General features: G+C 39.4%; 5 protein-coding genes across 7 annotated transcripts in view; 3 read left to right on the top strand and 2 right to left on the bottom strand.

The window, feature by feature from the left end:
• ttc9c (tetratricopeptide repeat domain 9C) overlaps positions 1–25,566 on the bottom strand; it is a 162,441-nt gene that overhangs the window by 7,683 nt on the left and 129,192 nt on the right. The gene's annotated exons all lie outside the window — the stretch shown is intronic.
• dpf2l (D4, zinc and double PHD fingers family 2, like) lies at positions 722–7,996 on the top strand. 3 transcript variants are annotated; one of them, XM_033974329.2, is made up of 11 exons: positions 722–811; positions 1,405–1,565; positions 3,132–3,239; positions 3,772–3,953; positions 4,056–4,148; positions 4,244–4,331; positions 5,246–5,380; positions 5,796–5,927; positions 6,009–6,121; positions 6,573–6,654; positions 6,787–7,996. In XM_033974329.2, exons 1-11 carry the CDS (start codon positions 780–782, stop codon positions 6,870–6,872), a joined length of 1,212 nt encoding a protein of 403 aa, XP_033830220.1. In that variant the 5' UTR covers positions 722–779; the 3' UTR covers positions 6,873–7,996. The 3 variants fall into 3 exon arrangements, with proteins under 3 accessions (XP_033830220.1, XP_033830221.1, XP_055080959.1); XM_055224984.1 differs by having other exon boundaries at positions 741–811; positions 3,775–3,953; positions 6,787–7,962; XM_033974330.2 differs by lacking the exon at positions 5,246–5,380 and having other exon boundaries at positions 6,787–7,962.
• On the top strand, positions 11,206–15,436 carry LOC117377363 (sushi repeat-containing protein SRPX2-like). The gene is made up of 8 exons (XM_055224692.1): positions 11,206–11,502; positions 11,770–11,971; positions 12,035–12,211; positions 13,095–13,218; positions 13,292–13,413; positions 13,774–13,910; positions 13,978–14,099; positions 15,391–15,436. The coding sequence occupies exons 1-8, from the start codon at positions 11,206–11,208 to the stop codon at positions 15,419–15,421; spliced, it is 1,212 nt and encodes a 403-aa protein (XP_055080667.1). The 3' UTR covers positions 15,422–15,436.
• Positions 17,517–22,291, top strand: LOC117377836 (uncharacterized). Its single transcript, XM_033974340.2, has 8 exons — positions 17,517–18,554; positions 19,018–19,175; positions 19,810–20,066; positions 20,204–20,291; positions 20,663–20,775; positions 21,349–21,495; positions 22,022–22,109; positions 22,197–22,291. The coding sequence occupies exons 1-8, from the start codon at positions 18,275–18,277 to the stop codon at positions 22,224–22,226; spliced, it is 1,161 nt and encodes a 386-aa protein (XP_033830231.2). The 5' UTR covers positions 17,517–18,274; the 3' UTR covers positions 22,227–22,291.
• Positions 22,992–25,566, bottom strand: part of slit3 (slit homolog 3 (Drosophila)) — a 199,544-nt gene continuing 196,969 nt past the window's right edge. The window contains exons 36-38 of the mRNA XM_033974025.2: positions 24,885–25,045; positions 24,593–24,798; positions 22,992–24,464 (exon numbers count right to left, since the gene is read on the bottom strand). Of these exons, the coding sequence (XP_033829916.1) occupies positions 24,211–24,464; positions 24,593–24,798; positions 24,885–25,045 (621 nt within the window). The 3' untranslated portion in view covers positions 22,992–24,210. The remainder of the gene's footprint in view (positions 24,465–24,592; positions 24,799–24,884; positions 25,046–25,566) is intronic.

Below are 25,566 nucleotides of genomic sequence, written 5' to 3'. Positions count from 1 at the left end.
CCCTCAAATTTAAACTACAGGACTTTCCCTGGCACTGTCCCTACTGTCTCTTGACAACAGGAGAGCGCCCCATGATCGATCGGATAATAATGTTATTTGCAGCAGTAATGGCGAAAAGGGCAAAATATTTAGTTTTTATTGTGTTGTAACTTTCATTTTATTAAAATGCACTTTACTGCTTCATACATAATAAACTTCATCTAAGTTGGCTCCAAAGCATCAGGAGATGCTTATTGTGCTGAGGATTTATATTGAACCCACCCACACCTACAGTATGTGGCCCACCCGCCCTTATGGTCGGCACATCACAGAACTGTGGTCTGTAATCTGTATTTACAGTATGTATAGTTTATAGTATATTGTGATCTGCTCCACACGTCATCATTTGCTCTTGGCACCTGCCTTCTGCGCCGTGCAAGGACTGGTCTTTCCATACTGAGGCATTTTAGGATTTATAGCCTACTGGGACACGTGCCCCAGTAAAAAGGATCTAGTGACGTCCCTGGTAATAACCGAGCCTTGGTCCATTGTACATAGCTAACAAGAGAGTTCCAATAAGGTACAATATAAGACTTTGTTGCCAATTCACTTTGAAACAACGCTTCAGTTGCTCTTGTTGCAGACACTAGTACTCTATAGTAGTGTGTGTGTGTATATATATATATATATATATATATATATATATATATATATATATACACATCACGCAGAATCCCGGTTTAGTGGTCCTGAACTGTGCGCATGCGCACTGACACTCTGTACAACCGCAATCAGAAAACATGGCTGCGGCCGTCGACAATGTTGTGAAAGTGTAAGTTTATCATTATATATAACTGTTCAGGTTTACTCCACAAATCCGATGGTAATCGTATTGTTGGCCGTCGAGGCTATATTAAACCCCATATTCTTCAAAACAAAATTTTGTATGAAGACATTAACGTTTTTTACTAAAGGATGCTATGATTAGCCTGTTAGCAATGGGCAAATCGGAAAGATGTACTTTAACTGACAGAACTCTTTGTTATTAGACGCTCACTATGTTTGTATCATGCTCAGCGCTGTCGATTTTAATTCTTAAATCCGGAACATCCAGAATACATTTACGTGAGTGTTTGATTTACTCGTGTTATTGGCGGGCGCTTTGTTGTAATGAGAGACGCCGTGAACCATGATCCTTTTGTTCCCATGTTCTCTTCTCCACAAGTGTTGTGGTGCTCCGTTATAACATAAGCATGCTTTATAGGACTAGCTTTTGAATAAAAAGATTTATAGAGCCACAAATCAGATGAAAACAAATAATTGTTCACACATTTGGGTTAATTAGGTTATTCTTTAAGTTGTAATGTGTTGTCTGATTGCAACTTATGTTTCAGTTTTATCAGTCAGTGTCCCTCCATTTTTCAGGCTGGGAGAACAGTACTACAGAGATGCCATGGAGCAGTGTCACAGTTACAATGCTCGCCTCTGTGCAGAGCGCAGCATCCTCATGCCCTTTTTGGACTCCCAGACTGGAGTGGCCCAGTCCAACTGTTATATATGGATGGAGAAAAGGCATCGCGGTGCAGGTATGGAGTGTAAGGGACATCTAATGTTGGTTTTGTTGATTAAATATACAAGGTATACAAGATTCATGATCTTCATTTATTGTTGATTACAAAAATATGATGTCCCATTTATGTTTATAATTCTCCAATCAGAAAGCAGAATGAGACTCAAATATTTCATTAAGTTTGCCAGTTCTAAAGCTGAAATCAGGTTAGTTTAAACCTTAAACGACTCGCTCTAATGTGAATCCTCACTAACTAAATCTCAGCACCTGCAGCCAGTCATTAATCAGAGGATTGGTTGCACAGTGCCTTCCTATACACTGATTAAAAACAATGTCCTCTTGCCGCTTTCATATGGCCATCAAGCCATAAATGTGACTTTCCTTTACTCCAAAGTTACACATGAACACTGCACCAAGTTGTTTGCTCAAGTCAACATTGTTTTCCCCCAATGTGCACTGAATTTAGTTCTGTTTACTTTACTTCTGAGTCGACAATGAGCTTCAAGCGGACAGAGCCCCGTGAATACGGACACACGTGCTCACATCACTGGTGCTGTACCTGGCAGTCTTTTCTTTCACCTATGGCTAAATATACATTGAGGACTATGTGTGCTATGTGACAGACAGACCCAGGCTCACCTGTTAAGTTGATCCAAAATGCCTCGTCAGGCGAACGTGTCCAATAGGAGCTCTGCAGTGCCCATTCATACAAATATACGTGGTCAGAGTGCTTTTTGTCCAATTCCAAGAACTTCTACTTGCACCCATAGACAGTCTATGTTTGCTCAGACTGCATACTTTGCTCAGACTGGTGTCAGCAGCGTTTACACTACAGTCGCGCCGCTCTGTAACCTCCCGTTTCAATCGCTCTCAGGCTGGCTGTTTATTGTGGTCTAGAATGCAACTGTTACATTCACACTGGTCCAAGCACACAGCTCTCAGAGTGAATGCTCTTTTACGTCGACCAAACTAATGGCAGTGTAAAAACTACCCAAGTTATTTTGTACCAAGGGGACATACGTTTGGAATAACAACTGTAGGCAATAGTTTCTGCTCAAAACATTGAATCACAAACTGATACAGAGTGTGCTTCAGCATCTGATCAAAAGCATATGAACGGTCATAGGTCAAATGAGTGAGCACTGCCGTTGGAGAAATCTCCAAGCAGAACTCCCTGACATACACATGAAAGCGGCATCCAAATACCGGTTCAGACAACCCAAGTTCAGTTGAGATTGTAGTACCTTTTTTAGCAGTAAGAGCGCAGACTACATACAGTTTTACAGCTTTGTGGAGATGGCTTATGTTTTACATCCATCTCTATACCTCTGTTTGTCTCTGTCCAAGTTGAAATGTTATCATATGTCTTAAATTATTCAGTAGAAGTTTAGAGGAAATTAGTTGAAACATAAAATAGATGTTGCTATTAATCTAGAAAAAAACTCACAGTACATTATTGTGCAAAATATCCCAAAATTATCAGTATTGTGACTTAGTGACATAATATTGTTATTGCAGTACAGTCGATAAATTACATATTTTTCTCATTGTGTAACCACTTACATTTTTCAAAATTTTCTAGGTGTAGCCCCAGGTCAGTTGTACACATACCCAGCTCGTCGGTGGAGAAAGAAAAGACGCTCTCACCCCCCTGAAGATCCGCGCCTGGCCTTCCCTCCTCTCAAAGCAGGTAGGGCAGTACAAAGAATCTAATTTAAATCTACCAAAGAATCTGTCTTTTAAATACTAGTAGCTCAGTGTTCTGGACAATGCACAGACTTGACTGGTAAACTTAAAGTGTGAGTAAACACCTAAACTCTATCCATAGCCACATGGCAAGTAGAGGTGCTAAACTGGGCAGTAACTGGGGGACTAAAGAAAAGTGTGAGGGAGGAGGAGGGTGGGGTCTGGACATATGAGAAACAGTGTGATTGGTCTTACAGGTATCCACACTTCAAACCCTGCCCCAGCAGCCAGGAGTTTGTACACCTGGCTTTAATCAGGGCAGTCTTGCGTGATGTCACTTACTTCAAGTAATATATTAGAATTCTTTGGCACTGCTAATTTGTATTTTGTGTCCAGCGGGATGACAGGAAAAAATCACACCAAAGGACATTTTTATATGTCTGAAACTGAGAGTTGCACATGCTTGTGATATGGTTTCTACACATTTGTTGTAGAATGGATTTGCATTTTATGCATGCATGTTATTATTTTTGTAGCAGATATAGAGTTGGGATTGAAGCGTGATGGACTGGGGGGCGTAGATGGCAGCAGCTTGGAGGCACTGCTCAAGGGAGAGCCTCTTGATAGAAGGAGTGGAGTATCCGAGCTTCGTAGCACTGAAGAAGATTTAGCCACTGTGGAGCCTCCTGCATCAGTGACTTCAGGACGCATCCGCAAGGTCAGACTTGGGATTTAATGCTATTTTTTTTCTTTGTCAAGTTGTTTCAGAAGAGGCACCGTACAGTTAAGCCCAATAATGCCTGTAATTCTCAAACATTAGAGAGTCCTGGACCATGATGACTACCTGGACGACCTAGATGATGAGGACTTTGAAGATGAGACCCCCAAAAGGAGAGGAAAAAGCAAGTCAAAAGTAAGTCCATGTATCATTGTATTTCCAGAAAATGCTTCATTAGAACTAATTGTCATTCAGCAATTATTGAAATTTGTTTTCCAAAAAAAACTTAGGGACGCAGCGATAAGAATGGCAAAAAGAAATCTGAGGCTGCTGCAGCGGCTGCGCTGGAGGAAAGGGACAAACCGTATGCCTGTGACAGTGAGTACAGATTAGACAGATTAGACAGACTAGAACTGAAACCAGCCCTAGACCAAGAGTCTCCAACTTTTTTTTCTTTCTTTTAACTTTCTTTTAAAAAACAAAGGGCAAACAACTGCGGTCGCTAGACATTTTGGGCTGAGGCAGCCAACCTTACATGGAATGTCGATGTCTTTGAAGCATTACCCATTTGTGCACGCAGTTGCGTATCCAAAGTATACATTTACTGGTACAAGCATGTGCTGAATTAAATTAAGTATGCATTGTGTGCATAATTCCTAAATCCTCTGGAGAGCTACTTGGAATGGGGTAGAGACCATTGCCCTAGAGCAGACAATTTAATAAATTCTTAATTTAATTCATGCATTTGGAAAACAATTTGTACAATGAGCTTTGCATATTCATGCTTTGCTACATGTTACAGGCCAAATCTCTAATGTAATATATACGTATATATACTGGCCCAGACCCTCTGTCAAATTTTAAAACCCTGTGTGGCCCGTGTGTCAAAAAGTTTACCTACTCCTGCCCTAGAGGATGAAATCTAAGAACTAAACTACTTAGATATACCATTATTTAAAAATGTTCTGGGAGGAGGCCCACTGACTACCACTCAGCTAAAGACCTATGCCCTTTCCCAAACCACCCCTGCTGTCTCACCTTATGATCTGCTACACTGTATTTTTTATGTTGTATTGCTAGTGATGAGTATGGTGAGGAAAATTGGCTTGTTTGGAAAAGACCCTTCAAACACAGACTTTTGTTTTGTTTTGGAGATTTTTATTCAGGCCACTCTGTGTGCTTGGTAAGTCCTCTCAATGTGAAGAAACATCATCTTTTATTGTATAAAAAAAGAAACAAAAAACACTGTTGGTCATTGCTATACAACAACTGTGTGACTGTGTGTGTGTCAGTTTGTGGGAAGCGCTACAAGAACCGTCCTGGCCTGAGCTATCACTATACACACTCTCATCTGGCCGAGGAGGAGGGCGAGGACCGCGAGGAGCTCGAGGCACCACCCACTCCTCGGCAACCTGACGAGCAGAAGAGTGAGTCCAGGGCTGAGAGGCAGACATGGGGGGAGGGGAGGAGGGGCTGTTGCATGCTGTGTTGCATGTGTGACATCTTTTATTGTGTCTCCCTTTTTTCATTCTGATGTTTTGAAAGTTTCTTGGTTTTAATAGGCATAGTTACCCAAACAGGTTCTAAAACATGTTGGGATTCTATAAAACTACTTTTTAGTCATTCAGTCAAGTCATTACCACCCCCCAACATTTATGTATTACTTGCACGTCTCATCACATTAGCAAGTAGTCCAATTCATTAGTTTATATTTATTTATTTTTGTGGCACTTTAGCTGACACTGCATGAACAGGTTTGTGGTATTGGTAATGAACTGGAGTTTTACACTTATATTAGATGGTGACCTTGCATTATTTTTTTCTCTGAATCTTTATATTTAGCAAATAAGAAGGGCCCCAATGGATTGGCACTGCCCAGCGATTACTGTGATTTCTGCCTGGGAGATTCAACTTTAAATCAGAAGACTGGCCAGTCCGAGGAGTTGGTGTCCTGCTCAGACTGTGGACGCTCTGGTATGCTTATGTTCTCCTGACTGTATTTAGCCTTTTCTTGAAAAATGCATTTAAAATATGTGACGTCTTGTTGTTTTTCAGGCCACCCCACATGTCTACAGTTCACTCCAGTGATGATGGCTGCTGTGAAGACGTACCGCTGGCAGTGCATAGAGTGCAAGTGTTGCAATATGTGTGGCACTTCAGAGAATGATGTGAGTACTGTCACTCAGGGTTTAGTCTCTTTAACAAGACACCGTTTTGGAACAAGTGGTATGTTTTAAATATTTTCTGCTGCATGCTGTGTCACGTCACAAATGCTCTTTGTCAAATTTATTGGCTGTAAAATGCTAGGTGCCTTGTCCCTAAAGTTGTTTGCCTTGTCTGTTTTTTTTTTTATTTGCCTATGGCCATTATGGGCTTTTTTGGTGTAAGACGACAAATGATACAGCCATGTACCCTTGGTAAATTGGAGAGGACATGAACATTAGATCTAGGCTTGGGCAGAGAGTGAGGACTTACTATGCCCAAATTAAGGCAAGGCAAAGTACCTTGCAGAAACGGCTATTGGCAACATTACATGCCTTAAACATGGTACACAGCATAAAGTAGTATTGATTTACCTCCTTTTTAAAATGTTTTAACTGTAAAATATATTTTTTGTAGGACCAGCTCCTGTTTTGTGATGATTGTGACAGAGGTTACCACATGTACTGTCTAACTCCCCCTATGACTGAACCGCCTGAGGGTAAGATCTGTTTGAATCTTGTTAATGATGGTGACTTACTACGTTTTTCATGTGGCCGGTTTCATGTTATGTCATGGTATGATATATTTCTAGTTGACATCAATTATAATGTGTTTAATGTGTTTTTTGCAGGGAGCTGGAGCTGCCACTTATGTCTAGCTCTCCTTAAGGATAAAGCATCCATTTACCAGCAGAACCAGAGCTCTGCCCCTGAGTGATTTCACAACTCTGTGATCCAACGTCACCCTAACCTCAAAACACTAGGCTTACTTTATAAGTTGGAGACATATCTAGTTTGTAGCAGCACAAGAGCACAGCTCTCTGTGTCTACACATAGTATATCACACTCCAGGCCACTGTGGATTAAATTTTCTTTGTCCATAATGTACATGTATAGACACTTTCCCGGACTGAACACATGCAAGATCAAGGGGGTGAGAGCATGCAGTATCCATAGCAACTACTAACTCCATGAGAGCGACCAGCAGCAAAGGGATTAGCATTACATGATTAGCATCATCGCTAATTATCTGTACCCTTTCTTTTGTGAAAGCAAGGTTTTCTCAAGGTTTCTCCAAAAGAAATGATGAGAAATCTAATGATGACTGAAGTAGTGGGATCTTGTCTGTAGTTTGGTGTCATTCATGCAAGTTTACATATTTAATTATCTACATTGTGCCAAAGTACACCAACAGTAGCAGCAAACTGCTCTTAGCAGCAAACTGCTCTGACCAGCTGCATCATTTTAAGCAATATATAATGTGATGAAAACTATGGCTACGGAATACCTCTTCTCTAAATATTAAACAGAACTCATCCAATCCGACAAAAGTCACTCCAAAGTCACTCCAAAATCAGTTTATAAAAAGTAGTTTTCACTGCTCATTGTTCTTTACTGTGATAGATTGGTGCTTGCCTTTAAAGTAAATTGTTACATCTTTGAATTAAGTTGCTGTAAAGTCGGTGTAAACGACAATGGATTTTGCATGCAGGTCACACCAGTATTTAAACATTCTCACAATTCCATTTAGTGTTCCTATTGTACTGTTTTTGACCATTTTGTAAAACAGATTGTATTGGTATTGGAGTTTTTCTAGTAGAAATTTGTAAAGTCTATTGTTATTGCAGAGACTTAAAGTATGACTCCTTATGCATTAAATGTACTGTATTGATATTTTCTATTTTTGTTATGACTGAGACATGTTTATTTGACTTATGTCAAACTTACAAAATAAGTATTTGTAAATGATGTATTTTGTTGTACTTTTTATTTTTACATTTCTTTGGTAACATTTAGCCTGACTGAAATAAAAAAAATCAATATAACAAGAATTTAATTTTTAATATTAGAATGTAATTATTTGTGTATAATAATGGCATGAAAGTGTTTTATTCATTTTCAACAGGTTAAAAGAATGGTCTTTCTTATAAGCATAAAAAGCTAAGACAATCTTGGCAATAATTATAGTAACAATTATAATTCAAATAATATTACAATTATTTTAACATTGCTAATGATTATTAGTTGTTAGCAATGTTAAAATAAAGATTACACTCAAAAACAAAACAATAGGTTAACTTACAATTTATATAGAAATCCTTTGCATGTAGATATGAATTGTTCATAATGATGTGTATACATTGGTCAAACTATAAAAGTTTAATTTGTAACAGTTAATGCATTATAAATTTGTCCAAGAAAATATTTGTTACCTCACTGTTCAAAAGTTAATTGAGTATAGAATAATATCTATTTTTCCTTTTTTCTCTATATATACTTGTCCTATAAACTTCGTAATTTCACAACACATTGGAAAATTGTATTTTTTATTTGCAACATGCAAAATGAACACGACTATAAAATGTATAAAACATAAGTGACAGAAGTATGTAGTTCTACTAAACAGTTACATAGCAACTACAAAGTAAACAAAAGGCCAACGCTCACTTACAATGGTTATGAATTATAAAAAAAGAAGAAATATGAGACACTACCTTCATTTTAAGTAATGCAAACTGAAATATGTGTTCCTTGAGCATAAAACTGTCACTGAATCTTTCTGTAAAATTCCCCACTTGACTGATGTAAAACCGTTTTTAAATTTTCCTCATCCACCAAATGAGAGAGAGTGTGTGTCTGTGTATGTTTGCGTGCAGGTGTGTGTGTATATTTTGTACTCTTAACTGGTCTTGGTCCTACAGTGCAGTGCTACAGCTGCACAGAAAAAAAGTGAAAGAAAGTATAAGTGCATATGACAGGTTGGACTACACATTCTACTAAAACATAATCCAGATCATTGTATTAAAGATTTTACAAATAATAATAATAATAATAATAATAATAATAATAATAATAATAATGATTTTACCCCCAGTGTGGACATTTTTTAGGTTTAAAATCTGACTTCCTATTTGGAGATCATGTCATGATGGTGGGCAGGGGCCTCTATAACTATGTATAAAACAGATTTACTCATTTACTTTTAAACTGTTTCATGTGGCCAGGTCCAGTATTTACAGAGAGGTTAACCTTAAACCAGGTCAACAAATCTGCAATCTGACAGTTAAACAGCAAAGTTTAACATTAAGCTGGAGGGCAGCTGAGAATTCTACTGTAGAATTTGTTGTTTCATTGCCAATATTTTATTGTTTTATATACTGGTGACAATAATCCCCACAGTAAAATGTATTGTGCAAAATGAGTTTATTCATTCACAGTATCACTGCAATAGTATCTAGTGATGGTGGTTAAACTCTAGATCGAAACTAGGCCAACAAACATTTTAAAAGGCACACTATGCCACACAATGGCATAAAACCAAGCAGCAAAACAATTATTTTTTGAGGAAATATTTATATTAGTCAATTAAAGGAATAAATATAGATGAAGCAATCAATATAGATGAGTTTATATCATACAGTGGAACTTCAGTCAAAGCAATAACATTTTTATGATAAAAAATCACTTGATGGAACTTCCATTAGAAAACGTACATAGTGCATCTTTAAGCATCCAATTATTCCCAAATAGTTTTATATTTTAGAAGATTTTTTTAAAGTTTCATCAGAAATTTGGTTAGAAGTAAACGCCCAAAGATGAAAGATAAATTACCTGCATAATTATTGGCCTGCAAATGCAAATCAGTTCAATTCAAGTTGTATGATGCTTTTTACAATCGTCTGTTCTCAGTCTGGATGGATGGAAAACAAGACATGTTTTATTCTCTCTATATATCATACCTCATGTTCTTTTATTGTTTCAACAGGGTCTCCAAATCTCCAAACAGTTCAGCACACATCAGCATTCAGTGAAGCCTGGAAAAAAGATAACACATTTCAGGACATAGAGACTAAACATAATGTGCACCTGTCTCCTCCTGCTCCTCCTGCTCCTCCTGCTCCTCCTGCTCCTCCTGCTCTAAACGTGCCACGCGGCCTCCTGTGCGCATCCAGCGGCGTGAACTCTGCGTAAAACAAAACCCAAATGTACCACGGACGGACCTGCTCCATACGCGGACTGCAGCGGAGAGCGCACGGGAGAGAGTCCTGGGGAGAGAGTCCAGGGGAGAGAGTCCAGGGGAGAGAGTCCAGGGGAGAGAGTCCTGGGGAGAGAGTCCAGGGGAGAGCGCACGGGAGAGAGTCCAGGGGAGAGAGTCCAGGGGAGAGAGTCCTGGGGAGAGAGTCCAGGGGAGAGCGCACGGGAGAGAGTCCAGGAGAGAGAGTCCAGGGGAGAGAGTCCTGGGGAGAGAGTCCAGGGGAGAGAGTCCAGGGGAGAGAGTCCAGGGGAGAGAGTCCAGGGGAGAGAGTCCAGGAGAGAGAGTCCAGGGGAGAGAGTCCTGGGGAGAGAGTCCAGGGGAGAGAGTCCTGGGGAGAGAGTCCAGGGGAGAGAGTCCAGGGGAGAGAGTCCTGGGGAGAGAGTCCTGGGGAGAGAGTCCAGGGGAGAGAGTCCTGGGGAGAGAGTCCTGGGGAGAGAGTCCAGGGGAGAGAGTCCTGGGGAGAGAGTCCAGGGGAGAGAGTCCTGGGGAGAGCGCACGGGAGCGGAGCCCCAAAAAACAGCACTGGTAACTCTGTGGTCTAGAGTTATTGACATTTTTTATAATACTTATGATGTTATAGTGCTAACTGCTAACATCACTGCTTTTACTAGTTAAGCTCAGTGTTACTACTATTTTATTACGATTGAAATAAGCTGTAAATATCCTTCTTGCTGCCTCCAACAGTATTTCACATTTATTATGATCTGGATCCACGTGGGACAAGCTGCTCTTCACACTGGACAGGGTCACTGGACCTGTTCTGTCCTTCACCCGGACAGATGTTCGGGTCCTGACTAGAAGCAGGAAGTACTTGACACATGTGCTCAGGTGTCTGGCTCCTGTGGCTCAGAGAATAGACTAAAGTCAGCTGTTCCAGCCTGAGCTCTTTTTCATACCACTTTTAATGGGTTTAGGAATGTTACGTGATATATTTTATAAATAAACAGCATCGCGTTTGTTCACATTTATTTGAATAGAGCCATGACACAGTTACTGCAGCTCTATAATTTAAGAAATGAGGGGCATCAGACTAAGGACGGCCTCTCAGCGCCCTCTAGTGGCTCATCCTGCGCAGGACAAAGGGGCAGGGGCTTCAGATTTTAGAACAGAGTTTGCTCTGAGTGAAGAGAGGAACATTATTCGACTCTCGCTCCAACACGACGTTTTAACGCCATCCGTCTGCCCTGCCTTTTCACACTTACTCTGGAATACAGGATTTGAAGTTATTTTGCTTTTTAAGCTCAGGTGTTATCTACAAATCTCAACATGCAATTTCTCTACATCAGTGCTGTTTTCACGTTACTTTTTAGAGGTGAGAAAAATGTAAAGTATTAAAAGTATTTAAAAGCATGTCCTACACGTTTTAGTCTGGTGTGATCGAAAGGATTCATTTTGATATTAATGACACAAGGTGGGAAAGACTTGCTGTGGTGGAGCTCTCTTGGTTGTTTCTGGAAATGTCTCCTCAGCAGTTCTGTTAATTCCAGATGTGATTAATCTGAAGATGAGTCAATACAGACAGGTTTCCTCCTACATGTAAACATGCTGCTGACATCATGCTGTGACTCTGTGTTAAAAGGTGCCAGACCTGGCTTACTGGTGCCACTCTCCGGGCCTGACCAATGGGGAGGTAACTTGCCGCTCCCCTCGTGGCCCGTCCTACCGCAGCACCCTTGGGACCCGCTGTGACATGAAGTGTGACCCGGGATACAGACTTATAGGAAGGAACGCCATTCAGTGCCTTGCCAACCGCCGCTGGTCTGGAACAGCTATTTGTCGCAGTAAGTCGTATGAATGCATTTGTTTCTGTAATAGTGATAATAACTGTTGTGATATGTGTACAGAGATGCGTTGCCATGTTTTGCCCCTTGCTTATCATGGAAGTTACACCTGCAGCCAGGGATTTATGGTGGACTCCAGGTGTGACTTCAGGTGTGACCCTGGCTACCGCTTCGAAGGGGAGCACTCACGCACCTGTCTGAAGTCTGGCCTGTGGAGTGGGGTCCAACCAGTCTGTTCAGGTATATTGGAATTTTAACTGTCATTAGTTAGTTATGCATATTAATAAGGCGCTTGCACTGTCACCAGTTACCCTTTATTTTAGGTTACACTTCTTAGCAACTAACAAACTACTAATTTGCATACTTGCCACTAAATATCTTATGATGCATAACCTCTGGAGGGACTATGTCTCTCGGCTCACCTGGGAACACCTTGAGGTCCCACCAGAGGAGCTGGAGGACGTGTCTGGAGTGAGGGAAGTCTGCGACCTGGCCCAGGATAAGTGGAAGATAATTAATAGATTGATGGATGCATAACCTTTTTCTGTTGCTGATTAAACATTTACTAACACGTTCCTACTGATTAAGTCATTATTACTGCTTATTTGGGCGACAGTAGCTGAGTCAGGGTTTATCCACTGATCCAGTGTCTCCGTACACTAGTGTATGAATGTGTGTGTTAATGGGTGAGTGGTTCCTTGATGTAAAGCACCTTGAAGGTGGAAAAAGCACTATATAAATATGTGACCATTTACCATTTAGTATATGAATTATGACCCTAACAGCCCTTTGGTAATAAGGGAGTTGTTAAGGACTAGTATCATAAGAAATGTTTTTAAGAAATTATTTTTACTTATTAACTTTTATTCATGTACAAAAATGTCCGAAAGAGCTTTTATGATGATAGTGGAGCTTGGGAGGCTTCAAATTCAAATTCTCCCTTGGACAGCCACACCTGTTTCATCTCAGCACAAATGAAATCCATCTGTACAAACTTTCTATTTGTCATTTTCCCAGTTCAAGTCTTGCTCACACAAATATTCCCCTTTACTTATTTGGACTTGAACCACTTTTGTTTGTGCTTTTGAAATTACTTTTAAAACGTTTGTATTTCACTTTGCAGACATGGATCCCCCAAAGATCAAGTGCCCTCTCTCCAGACTGAAGTTTGCTCAGCCTGGTAAGCTGGTGGCTACAGTCTCCTGGGATCGACCAGTGGCCTCAGATACTGCTGATAAATCACTTGAGTATGCCACAGCTCCCTCGTCATCTCTCACACAATTTGCTTTAAACATTGGGCAAACTTTACTTCTTATTCAGGGTTATACTTGTCGGTCCAGAGCCAGGCTCTGAATTTAAAGAAGGACCCACCATTATCCGATACAAGGTTTATGATCAGGCCAAAAATAGAGCTGCCTGCAAGTTTATAGTCCGCGTTGAAGGTAAGTCAATGAAACGCACAGTCATGTAGTTTTCTATGTACAATCACTGGACTGCCTAACTTGAGTTATTACTTTATTATTATGAACGGTTAGGCTACTATTAAATGTTCTTGTTTTAATTATATTTGTGTCCAAACTTATCCTTAAATAAATATGTAATTTTACTTCAAAGAATATTTTTTTGTCCAAATGCCGTTCAATTGCACCTTTTAAAATCAAAAAAACATTCAAAGGTCTTCATATCCCTGGTTAAGTCTAGAAAATGAGATTTTGTATCTTCATTGTACTTCATGCTCCAATATTAATACATTTTTGTCTGTGTAAAATGTACTAATGCTTTGTTGTTGTTTTTTTTTAAAGCTTTAGACTTGAAATCTTCACATTTAAAAACGGCCTCTTCTCTCCTGGACCAGTTCTATGAGAAGCGTAGGCTACTCATTGTCTCTGCTCCAAACATAACTGACCCAGACTACCAGCTGCAGAACATGATGATACAGGTGAGCTGACACTACAGTGATTTTTAATAGCCCATTGTCAACATTAAATAGATCTGTATTTTCTCAGACGTCTGACTGTGGCTTAGACCTGAGACATGTGACAGTGGTTGAGCTGCTGGGCTCTCCGCCGCGTGAGACTGGGCGCATCAAAGAAGACTCCCTCACAGCCGATGTCATTGAGGGTTTAAAGTAACTATCTCTCCCATAAGTGTAGGTATGTGCACATCACTATCACTTCGGACTACATGTGCTACAGTGTAATCAGCATGCTGTTAAAACTGTCTCATTTAGATGTGCACAGGGCCCTGAAATCAGTCTCCAAATAAAAAAATGATAAAATCCTTCTTCAGGCTGACTTAAAATGGAAAGAATGCGCTTTAAGCATAAACACAGCTAAAAATAACAAGTATTCCACTATAGTACCAATGTGTCATGAGCACTTAAGACCTGAGTGTAGCTGATGTATCAAAATGATTCAAAATAAAACTTTATTATTCTTTACTCATACTCTGCGTTAACAAGAGGTGAGTGGGCTTATATGTGTACATGGCATTATTTATTTTAAACCAAAAGTTATGTAATACCATTTTGAGTGGTTTTCATAGTTTTTACTCTTGTTAAAAATTACTCACTGAAAATATAAGTCAGTCATCATTAGCAACTATACTAAGGGAACAAAACCATTTAATAGTTTGGAAAATAATATACATTTACATAAATCAGTAGCCTTTGTCTCTCACTTAAACAGTTTTTGATAACTCCATGGATCTATGAAAATAACATCATGATTCATTGTAATATGCCATAGATCTTTGCAGTTTGCACTGATAATTACAGGTGGCAGGGCTGGATGGGGTGAGTGATATTAACAGAACTGAATATTTTAACCTTTTGGATTCTCCTGATAACAATTATCAGACAGTATTATTTTACATCCATAAAAATGCGCAGAAACATGCCTCTAAACGCCTGGTTGAGATTCAAGTCTCGCTCTGTAGCATAACAAAGATAGCAGCAATATTGAATAAAAATAAATAAATAAAATAAATAAATTCTACACTACTCGTAAATATTCCCTATCTAGAAACTTTCCATCTGCATGTTTTTATTAGTTTTAAAATGCATGAACCATCTCATGTACAATTATTTGACTAGTGGAATAATCATGCTGTCATCCCCAATGAGAGAAATGAAACAAGTTTTCCCGAATTATTACATTCTATTTTACTAAGAATTGTACAAAAAATCCACAACTGTCAAACCAGATCATTTAAACAATTAACCAGACCTTTGGACTTACTAAATTTACTTACTAAATAAAAAAAATCTGCAGTAATTTTTGTTCAGTTAATACATCAATAATAACACGTTTGCACACACGGAAATGTCCAGTTATGAATAACCAAGTGTCTCTCTCTCTGTCTTTCTCTGCAGTAAATTTGGCCTTTGTTCCTCCTGTTCTTCTACATCCTTTCTCCAGTCCCATGCTGCATCTCATGAAGGGCTGTTGATGTCAAGACTCAGCCAGTAATGCCTGCAAAGAGCTGGCAATCTTTCTCACAACAGGCATTGTCATTTCAGCCTTTGGCCTGCCCATCGTTTTTTACACAGGCTGAAGTTGTGAGTAATGCTTTCTTTAAATATGCTGCGGTGAATTTACAACATTTACAATTGGTCAAATGTGATGTGATATATAACAATTATTAAAAATGAGATAAACAGTAGAATTTTGTAGAGTGGTATTTGATGCCAAGTATGGTACAGAGCAACATGCCAGACATTTGTTGATGTGAATTATTTATGCGTTGGTTCACAGATTGCCTGGGGGGTGTGCGCACTTGTGTTAACTGGAAACATTGTCATCTTCAGGACCATCTTGGGAATCTTCATGGTCTTTAGTTCCAGTGATGACTTCAGCTGGAAGCAGTGATAAACGGGAGAGACTGAAGGACCTTAGTTGAAACTGTTTTATTAGCATTATTTTTAATGTATTAATGTTGGGTTTACATTGTTTATTTATATGGTGACTGCCCATTCATAGACTCACACCAAATCAGTGCAATATTTTTGTTCTGTCCTGCATTATATTGAACAATTGAATGGGAAATGTTGACTTTGATTTGGACCTGTTCTCGTCAATTTTAAAAGGTGTACATTTTGAAAAAAAAAATTAAAAAAAAATTCTTCTTTTTTAAAAACAGAGCACACTGGAATAGACTTGCGTGTAGGTTAAATATTGTTAGGCCATTTGTTACTTGAATTTGTTGAAATTAATTTTTCGCTTGTTTATTGTTTATTTATGTTTTTCTATTTATTTCTATAGATTTGAATATCTGTTATTGCCGCTGCTCTTTATTGATATGGTTCATCCGTTGGTTCTTTTATCATACTGTAAGACTTTACCTGATGTCCCTAGACTTGTGGAGCAGCTTTGACACTCTGAGATCTAATTTACCTGACTCTGAAGTCCAAGCTGATGCAGGCTGCTTCCTTTCTTGCTTGTGATGTCACCTGGTGAGTTTGCTTACAGATCGAGAGAGCAGATCAGCTAGCACAGGATTAGCTCAAAGACAAGAACAGTCTGCGCCAACAAGTCTCAGGCTGCTTGCACCCAGTCATAAACTTTCCCATGTGGCACATTAGGTCCAGATGCACACTTGCTGTTGCTAATTGGCCATGACTTCTATTATCTGTCACAGGCATCGTCCAGTGAACTTTCTCATTTTACTTTTTTAACAGCAGCAGAGGAAAACCAAGAGAATTGTCTGTTGCTGATCTGGTTGTGGTTCTCAAATATTGCCTAATTTCAGTTTTGGTTATATAGCATGGATTTTGTACACTTGGCTAAACCTCTGGAAAGTAGAGGTTGACAATATATTAGCATTTTTAGATATTATCAAGTGCAATGTATTGTCTATTGTCGGAGTAGAGCCGCTGCTCCTACACGTTGAGAGGAACCAGCTGAGATGGCTCGGGCATCTGCTCAGGATGCCTCCTGGACGCCTCCCTAGGGAGGTGTTCTGGGCATGTCCCACCGGGAGGAGGCCCCGGGGAAGACCCAGGACACGCTGGAGGGACTATGTCTCTCGGCTGGCCTGGGAACGCCTTGGGGTCCCACCGGAGGAGCTGGAGGACGTGTCCGGGGTGAGGGAAGTCTGGGAGTCCCTGCTTAGACTGCTGCCCCCGCGACCCGGCCCCGGATAAGCGGAAGAAAATGGATGGATGGATGGATGTATTGTCTATTAAAAAAAAAAAAATAAATCTGCCAACAATATGATTAGTTATGAAAGTTTTTTTTTTTAAAGTTGGAACAGGATCTTTCAAATACAAATATAAAGTGATTTCTGCACTTTTGTGTTGACATTTATAGGATTTCTGTGTAATACTTCAGTCGTCCAGGTATGAGCCATAGTAAAAGAAAAATTCAAATCTGTCAACTGGACAAAAAGTTGTACGAGTGAACAACACAACTACAACTACTTGTCCAGTTGATAGATTTTCTTTTACTATCAACCAGGACATTACAGGCACATTTTTTGTAGAATCTGTTGTGTAATAAAAACAATTTAAAAATTCATGTTGACAGTCCTCGAAAGCAGATGCACAGAAGCCTTTCTTTTCAGTGTAATCTAATATACAGAGTTAAAAGAACTTTCTCATTACTGTCTCAACACAAAAAGCCCCTAGATGTAAACATATACCAGTAGTAACTTCTGACTAGAGCCATATTCACACAGATCTTCTCTTTCTAAATAGGAATCTGTTGGTAATTAATTCTCTTATTGTTTTGTAGTTTTTGTTTCACATTACGATTAATTTGGATAAAAGATGAACACTGCTGTGGCCACAAACAACATTCTTCTGAACGACTACAGGCATCATATTGTATAAAAAATATTGTATAAAAAGATGCAAGGTTTTAGACTTAGACTTGATACAGGCATTTTAAGTGCTTTTGTGCCAAGAAGTTTATGTTAAAGGTGCACTGTGTAACTTCTCTGGTGGAGGGCCCATCACCTGCTTGTCTCCAGGGGATTGTCAGGTGGTGCCGCTGTTGGAGTGAGACTGTTGCATCAATTTAGGCTTAGTATCTACGTTTGTTAGAAAGGGCAAGCATAAAATCGGTATCCTCAGGGTGCTATGCAGCAAGATAGAGCATGTCCTCTTTGGCCCAGCTCCACTGCTTTCATATCCTCACAGGGCACATTCAGACTTTATTTCTATGTAATTTGAATTACAGTTTTTATTGGATTGAACATGATGCATTCCACATTGCATTATACTTCACATGGTAATGCCTGAGAAAGATTCAACGCAAGGTGCTGCACCCTAAGAAGGTGTTGTGGTAACAGAAGCTCAGATTAATGTTTAAACTTGTCCTTTATGTCTCCGGTCTGCAGGGCACATGCATGAGGAGTGTGGTTTTGTGTCAGTCTTTTACAGTCTGTCCTGTGTGGCCATATGGAACACACCCCGGGAGCAGTGAAGACACGAAACCTTCAGCAGAGCAGCTCCAACTTGTCCAGTTTACACACATTTACACTCAGGAGAGTATGAGGAGGTTCTTCAGAGCGCATCGGGAGGAAGACTACAGTCAGATCCAGTATTTGACTGCAAAATGCACACGCCTGGCACATGACAAAGGTAAGGGTTCATCATTTTCATTTAGTGTAATTTGTTAATCAAGTGCCTTTTGTGGTAGAACCTGATCATGTTCAAAGGTCAGATTTTATTGCACGTGCAGTATTGTCATAAAAATGGTAAACCCAGGTCCTGTTTCAGTTTGTGAAATATCAGTCTATGAAAGCTGTTATTCTGTTCATTTGTTTATATTGTCTTTATTTGTAGTGTCTTATTATGCCCTATTTTTATGACGACTTTAAATCAGAGCCTAAGCAGAGGACAGCCCAACTATAAAGTCGTATTAACTTTAATAAATATATCACTCTGTGCACTAATGCTTTGGCTTTTGACTTTGTGAATTCTCCTTTTGATCTCGATTTAGTTCAATCACAGCCAACATTGTGTTTGAAAAAGCATGAGATGACTTGACACAGCACAATAAAAAAGGACTAGTTGTGTGTCTGTTATTTGCCCTGTTTGGCAGCAATGTTGGACAGAGAGTTTGTAGTGTCCAGAGACAGAGAGAGAAAACTCCAGACTGATGTGGAGGCAGTGACCACTCGCCTGCTCCAACAAGAGCAGGTCAACATGGAGCTGAGGATGAAGCAGGACCAGCTCGTTGGCAGGCTCCAGCAGCAACAGGTCAGCTGTATTTATGTTTCAGGCAAAGTGGACATTCATTCTTTAGGTTTTTAGGTAAAGTAGAAAAGAGATGTTTTACTATGTGTGCATTCTGTGTGCAGTTTGTAGGCCAGGGCTCCTTAGGTAACAGTGTAAAACAGGGCTGCTAAATGTTTCAGTTTTTCAGACTGATGGTTGATCAAATAAATGTGATTATAGGTGTCACAGTGTCTGTGCTATATGAAAATCACACTTTTTCTCATGATCAAACTGTTATCGAACCAGGGATGAGGTGCCAAAGGAAATTCTGCTAAATAGTCTTGCTTGTGGTCTGCCCCAACTACAATATTGCAAATAAATGCTTTAAAAAGCATGTCCATGTATTTTAACCCCTTTTTTAATATTACATTTGCTGCATGCCTTACCTCACCCAGGACAGAACAGAGCAAGGCAAGGAAGCATTTGAGAAACAGTGTGACTCATCATTCCACACATTTTACTGGTAAAACACTGCCAAAATAGTTCTGGTGCAGATTAAGAACAAATCATATTGTTATTATTTTTGCATTGGTATAGCAGTAGTTGCACTATAGTACTCTACACTTATGACCTCCATCACTTGAGTGGTTCCGAAACTGTACTGTGTCCTATTCAGGACTTGGTTGAAGTGCTGCAGCAGCGCTTGGGTCTCGTGACAGAGGAGAGCTCTCGTGACGCAGAGTTGCTTCGACAAGTCGGGTCAGAGTTGCTGTTTCTCCAGAGCTCCGAGCTGAGACTACAGGGCCTGGTGGAGGAGCTGCATGCTGAGGCCCACCACAGAGCCACCCTGGTGACAAGCCTGGAGGCAGAGCTACACAATGAGACCAAGCGGAGAGTTTCTTTGGCAAAGAGCCTCCAAGAAGAGCTGCACAGGTAAGCTCACTGTATTTTCACTGTCCACCTCAAGGAGTGTCTTAACTTTTCATGAATGTTCTCTGTGCCCACCAGCATTAATCTGCAGACATTGTTACAATAGTATTTTCTTCAGTTTGTCTTCTGCTTTATTCCAGTAAAACATGGCAGCTGGAGCAGTTGCAGGAAGCCAACCAAACCCTGGTGCAGGAGCTGAAAGAGCTGCACAGTTCTCATCAAAAAGAGGTCAGAAACTCTAAAACATGACTTCTTTATGTAAATACAACTTCTGCTCGGTGTAGATTTTCATTTTAAATAGATGTAAACGTTTTAATTGTAATATAATTTCTAGCATTTAACACATGCTCTTTGGTATCTTAAAGAATAATGCACGTAAATACAATTTGACCATTTCATATGTAATGCATGTTTAATGTCAGTGTGTATTTACATACAGTTGGTCTTAGTATTGGCAGTTTTATTATTATGTGATCTATTAACATTTTATTAATTTGTGCTTTCAAAGGGTCACTCCCAAACAATGGGCTGTATCACTAGAGTAATAAAATCACTAGTACTAATTCACCTTATAACATCTTGTTGTGGTTGTTTGAAAGGTGCACGAGTTGCAGGTGGAGAATGAGGGAAGCCTGAGAAAACTTCAGGCCACAGCAGAACAGTTTGAATGGCTCTGTCAGCAGCAGAGATACTGGGTGTGTTGTGTCAAAAGGTTGGTTGTTATGCTTTGCTATAGATTGCACATTATGTCAATTGTTCTTAACATATTTGTGATATGTTTTTGTGCTAGTTTTCACTATGATATTTCTGCTGATGAAAACCAAACAAAAGCACACGAAAATGTAATTATTATGGATCAGCTATGACTAAATAAGCTGTGGCTATAATCAGGTCCAATGAAACTTGGTTTATTCATTTTCAGTCTAAGAGTAACTCAGTGTCCAAGAAGCATGTCTGGTCAGGTGCTCTGTGCAAGAAGGAAAACCATGAAGAGTGGTTCATGTTTTCTGCAGAGAAAAACTGACTAAAGAATTATTTTGACAATTTTCTTTTTCTTTAATGATCATTTATGCCCTGCTAGGACTGCTAATAGGACTGCTAATAGGACTGCTAATAGGACTGCTTGAGGCTGATGTACGCATCAATAGGGACCTGTTAACCAAGTCGTGGTTAAAACTGTTGCATTTTAGTTGATGGGTTAATACTAAATACATTTTTTTGTCATTTGATCTATAATTTGAATATAAATCAAATTAACTATGATCTATATTCTTTTCAAACACAGGTTTAAAGATGGACTGGTGGAGGAAAGGGATGCATTGCTGCAACAGGTCAAAAGTTTACAGAAAATGGTTCAAAAACGCAAGAAGATTTTAACCGATGACATAACAGACCTGCGCTGCCCTCTGCAGGAAACGTGCAGCTGTGACAGGTAAACACAGGAAAACATACCTCAGAATACAGTTTTCACGCCCTTCTTAATTCCGTCAACTCACTGCAGTTGTTATTTCTGATAACAGTGGCAGTGACTTTCAAATTTTATTTTGATATGCTTCGAGAAAACTGCTGAGTGTCCCAAACCAGTTTGGGCATTTGAAACCAGTTATCAGAAATGTCAGAACAGTGTAGTGCTGTAGTGATGTTTGTTCTTTTGAAATAGTTCTCTCACTAAGGCCATTCTTCTCTGATGGATCACACTGGTTGGAGAGACAGCTTTTGGTTGTTTCAGGCTTATTTAAAGGGAGAATTAAAGACTTTCATTGAAAGTCTGTATTTCTCCATATCTGGATGCAAATCTATTTAAATTTTAAATTGTCTTCAGCACAGAATTATAAGGGAAAAAAGCATCTGGATACATCATAATAAAATCTAAGGAAATGAAGAGTGTGTGAAAACCTTCTGAAGCCACCATACTTGTGACTTGTGACTCATAATAAGTGCTCTCTTATTTTAAACAGTTTAACAGCATGGAACAAGGACACAATGGCCGACCTGGAGTCACATATGGAAAAATCAAACATTCTCTATGACAAACTCTTCAGTCAGGTATTGTTTAGGATTTCAATAATCTCAGAATCCTAATTAGACAATGACTTTTATTTATCTCCAAGTGGAAATTATTATTTGTTGCAGACATGCATTGCTGATCAGAAGAAGAAATAAGGTTTTCAGATCAACACCCCAGTAAAAATAAACGGAACTTGCAATATAATTTAACTTATTAAATAAACCCCTATGAAACATATTTACATCGTATGTACTATTTTCAAAAGTGACATAAGGAACAGTATAGCAGCCTGTTAAACCAACCAGCTTACTACATCATAGCTCAGACTTTTAATATTATAGTAACATCACTTTTTTTGTAGTGCATTGCATTGCAACACTTTTCCCTATTCTCTTAGGGGAAGCAACAGCTGTAATAGTTTCCTGTTGAGACATAGTCCCAATGACCACATGTATTAACTTCTCACTTGGTGTGTGTTGTCTGAGCAGAGCTAAAGCAGGTGATATTGACTCAGAATGAGTCATTATCACCTGCATGCTGAAAGATATAACAGTAAATAGTGAGGCAAACATTACCACTGCCAATCTTTCAGAGAGCTTGAATAATACGGTCAGTATGAGGACTGTCAAACGTTAAGTTGGATAGATGTCAGTTCTTCTTTAGGTCACTAGTTTTATAGAAAATTAAACCACAGACAAATAAATCCCCCGATTAGATTACTGATCATTCTTATTTTCATAGATCTCCAGATTATTTATTAAAGGATGCCTTGCCTCAGTCCTAAAAACAGTGACACACCTCTGCAGGACATGTGCAGCGAGTGAACTTAAAGCACATGTATGAGAATCAAACATTCCTACTCATGTTTATGACATTTACTATTCAAGCAGGAAGGTCAACAAAAAGAGTCAAAAACAGAGTTTTAGTTGGTGGTTTAATTTTTATACATTCAATATGTATCCAATCCACATCATAAAATAACATTAAGGCGAGACGCGACAGGCAAAAATAATTTTGTTCATTTTTGGAGTTTTGGATCTGTTTCCTCTCATATAAGTTTTCACCCAGACAGATTAGCAGCAGCTACAAAAATGACACATTTTCTCTCTTGTACCTAAAATATTTTAAGGTTTGTCCGGTAGGATTTGTGCATGATTTGGGGAGATTTTAACTTAAAGAGAACACTGAAGGGTCATGATATACGGGTATACAAAACAAGACAAAATACAGATACAAAGAGATTTTGCTCTCACTGCCTTTTCACATTTATGGACAAGTTGATGCAATTGATATGTATTATCAATATACAGATACTTTACAATTAAGGCACCTAATGGTGAATATACGACTCAATTAGGCACATTTTGTTTTAGCTTTGGTTTAATACATTATTTAGAGAATTGTTAAGTGAACTTGTACTTTTTATGCCAACTTTTCTGAATTGGGTTTAATTTTCCTTAATTATTCAGTTGTACTGTACACACAAGTGAGGTACATGTGGTGTCAGGTGAACTGCAAACATGTCTGTATCAGACTGTAAGCGGAGGACATTAAAACACCTTGTTTATCATCTCTATGAAAAGAGTCTTTCTCAGTGATTTGAAGGTCCATGGAAGTAAAGCCAGTGAACACGGCTTTTTAGTCTCCAAAATGTGAAGGAAATGATGGTGTGGCACCTGTTCTTTTTTTTGCAACCGATGAAGTCCAAAGCCTCCCGCATGTTGTCACGCACGTTAATATCATGCAAAATACAAAATTCAATGGATTAGGTACTTAAAAGATTTATACAAACATATAAAATTATATAGTTTTAAGAATGTTAATCTATTAGCAATATACTTTTTATTCTTACAAAATATTGTTTCATACTATGTAACACATAACATAATCAACATTAAAATAACAACTCAGTCCATAATAAAAATAAGTTCTATGTTTTCTCACATATATTTTACAATAGATTTCCTCTGTCAAAAAACACGCACACATGTCCCATTGTTTAGTTGTGGTTTCTCCTGGCAGCAATTTGGCACTGGTCAATATGAACATGGAGAAGAACAGAAGCGCAGTGTTCAGTGTGAAGAAGATTAGGGACAGTTCACAAAATGGCAGCGGCGAGTGTAGAAATAAACAGTGCTGTTACAACGGGCACTTGGAGCAGCCACACTCCAGAGCTGTCTCCATCTCTTCTGAGTACGAGGCGCCGTCAGTGCAGCGGAAAACCACCTTTCGCTTCCTACTCTTTGTCACTCCGCAGCAAACACCAGGGGGCGCTGTGGCCTGGCAGGATCGGGGGCAGTCCATGCGGGGGATTTTACTGGTGGATGTGCATGTTCTTAGGGGCTGGTGTCGCTTCAGCTGCTCCCTCACCATCTCCCCCTGACACGTCAATTCTAGGGTGGAGACAGACACAAGTTTGACCCAACTGAGCATGCAATTATTTTTGACAGTTTGTCTGGTGAATAAATATGAATATAGAACAGTGTCTGATCTCTGGTTCTATCAAAAATAAGTCCCAAACCTGTGTCACATGTGGGTCCAGTGTATCCTGGCTGACACTGGCACGCCGGTTCTCCAGTCTCAGTTACTCGACACTCTCCATGGCCACAGCGGCGCCCCCTGCAGGCCGGAGGCTCCTGTCGCCGATCGCAGTACTGTCCCTGGTAGCCTTCACTGCACTGACAGCTGTACGACTGTCCTTTTGGCACGCACACACCATGAACACATCTGTGCAGGGAACCAAAACAGAGGGGTTTCAAAGCTTGTCACTCTTTGTTTTGGATGCTAACTCAGTTATCTGTGAGTGAATATACCTGTGGTTCTGACAGAGGCTTGGAGTGGTAGTTGTTTGATCACATAAGGACCCAGTGCGTCCCGGGGGACAGTCACATGTCACACCTGTCTCTCCTCCTTCTCTGCATGCACCCTGGGCACACACACTGCACGAATGGCAGCCTGGAAGGACACCATTGACCTGAAACAGAAAAAAAGAAAACAGTAAAGATGAATCTGGCAGGCATTTTATAGTCAAGTCAAGTCAAATTTATTTATAGAGCACATTTTAAACAAGCACAGCTGCTCAAAGTGCTGCACAGATGCAGAATAAAGTGCATAAAATAAAACATGCAAAAACACAATAGAACAATACAAGTACAATACAATACAAGAGTCCCACTCTTGTTCGTGTTAAAAGCCAGTGCATACAAATGAGTTTTTGACAAAGATTTTAAAACTGTAAAGATTGGGCTGCCCATAGGAAGATTGTTTCAGAATCTGGGACCAGCTTCTGTAAGTGGCAAAGGATGCTTACTTACTTTCATTGTTTTTCCTGAATTTTAATGTCTCTATGCTTTATTTCTAAATGTAATGATTATTTACTGACTGAAAATGTGATGACTGAAATTTGGCTGATCTTTTATTACTGACGGAAGTCATGTTATATTTCAAAAGTAGTGTAATATGTGCAAAACATTTGTGTATTTTACTGGATTATAA

Source organism: Periophthalmus magnuspinnatus, chromosome 10 (genome assembly GCF_009829125.3).
Source record: "Periophthalmus magnuspinnatus isolate fPerMag1 chromosome 10, fPerMag1.2.pri, whole genome shotgun sequence".
Taxonomy (NCBI): domain Eukaryota; kingdom Metazoa; phylum Chordata; class Actinopteri; order Gobiiformes; family Gobiidae; genus Periophthalmus; species Periophthalmus magnuspinnatus.
Note: the sequence above shows the minus strand (reverse complement) of the source record. Positions and strands in the feature narration are given on the sequence as shown.

Excerpts from the sequence above, each read along its gene's own strand:
- LOC117377836 (XM_033974340.2), top strand. The coding sequence starts at position 18,275 with ATGTTTAAACTTGTCCTTTATGTCTCCGGTCTGCAGGGCACATGCATG. Across the intron at positions 18,555-19,017 it reads ACGCCTGGCACATGACAAAG|CAATGTTGGACAGAGAGTTT; the intron begins GTAAGGGTTCAT and ends CCTGTTTGGCAG. Across the intron at positions 19,176-19,809 it reads GCAGGCTCCAGCAGCAACAG|GACTTGGTTGAAGTGCTGCA; the intron begins GTCAGCTGTATT and ends TGTCCTATTCAG.
- LOC117377363 (XM_055224692.1), top strand. The coding sequence starts at position 11,206 with ATGAGGGGCATCAGACTAAGGACGGCCTCTCAGCGCCCTCTAGTGGCT. Across the intron at positions 13,219-13,291 it reads ACTGCTGATAAATCACTTGA|GGTTATACTTGTCGGTCCAG; the intron begins GTATGCCACAGC and ends CTTCTTATTCAG. Across the intron at positions 13,911-13,977 it reads TGCAGAACATGATGATACAG|ACGTCTGACTGTGGCTTAGA; the intron begins GTGAGCTGACAC and ends GTATTTTCTCAG.
- dpf2l (XM_033974329.2), top strand. The coding sequence starts at position 780 with ATGGCTGCGGCCGTCGACAATGTTGTGAAAGT. Across the intron at positions 4,332-5,245 it reads CAAACCGTATGCCTGTGACA|TTTGTGGGAAGCGCTACAAG; the intron begins GTGAGTACAGAT and ends TGTGTGTGTCAG. Across the intron at positions 5,928-6,008 it reads CTCAGACTGTGGACGCTCTG|GCCACCCCACATGTCTACAG; the intron begins GTATGCTTATGT and ends GTTGTTTTTCAG.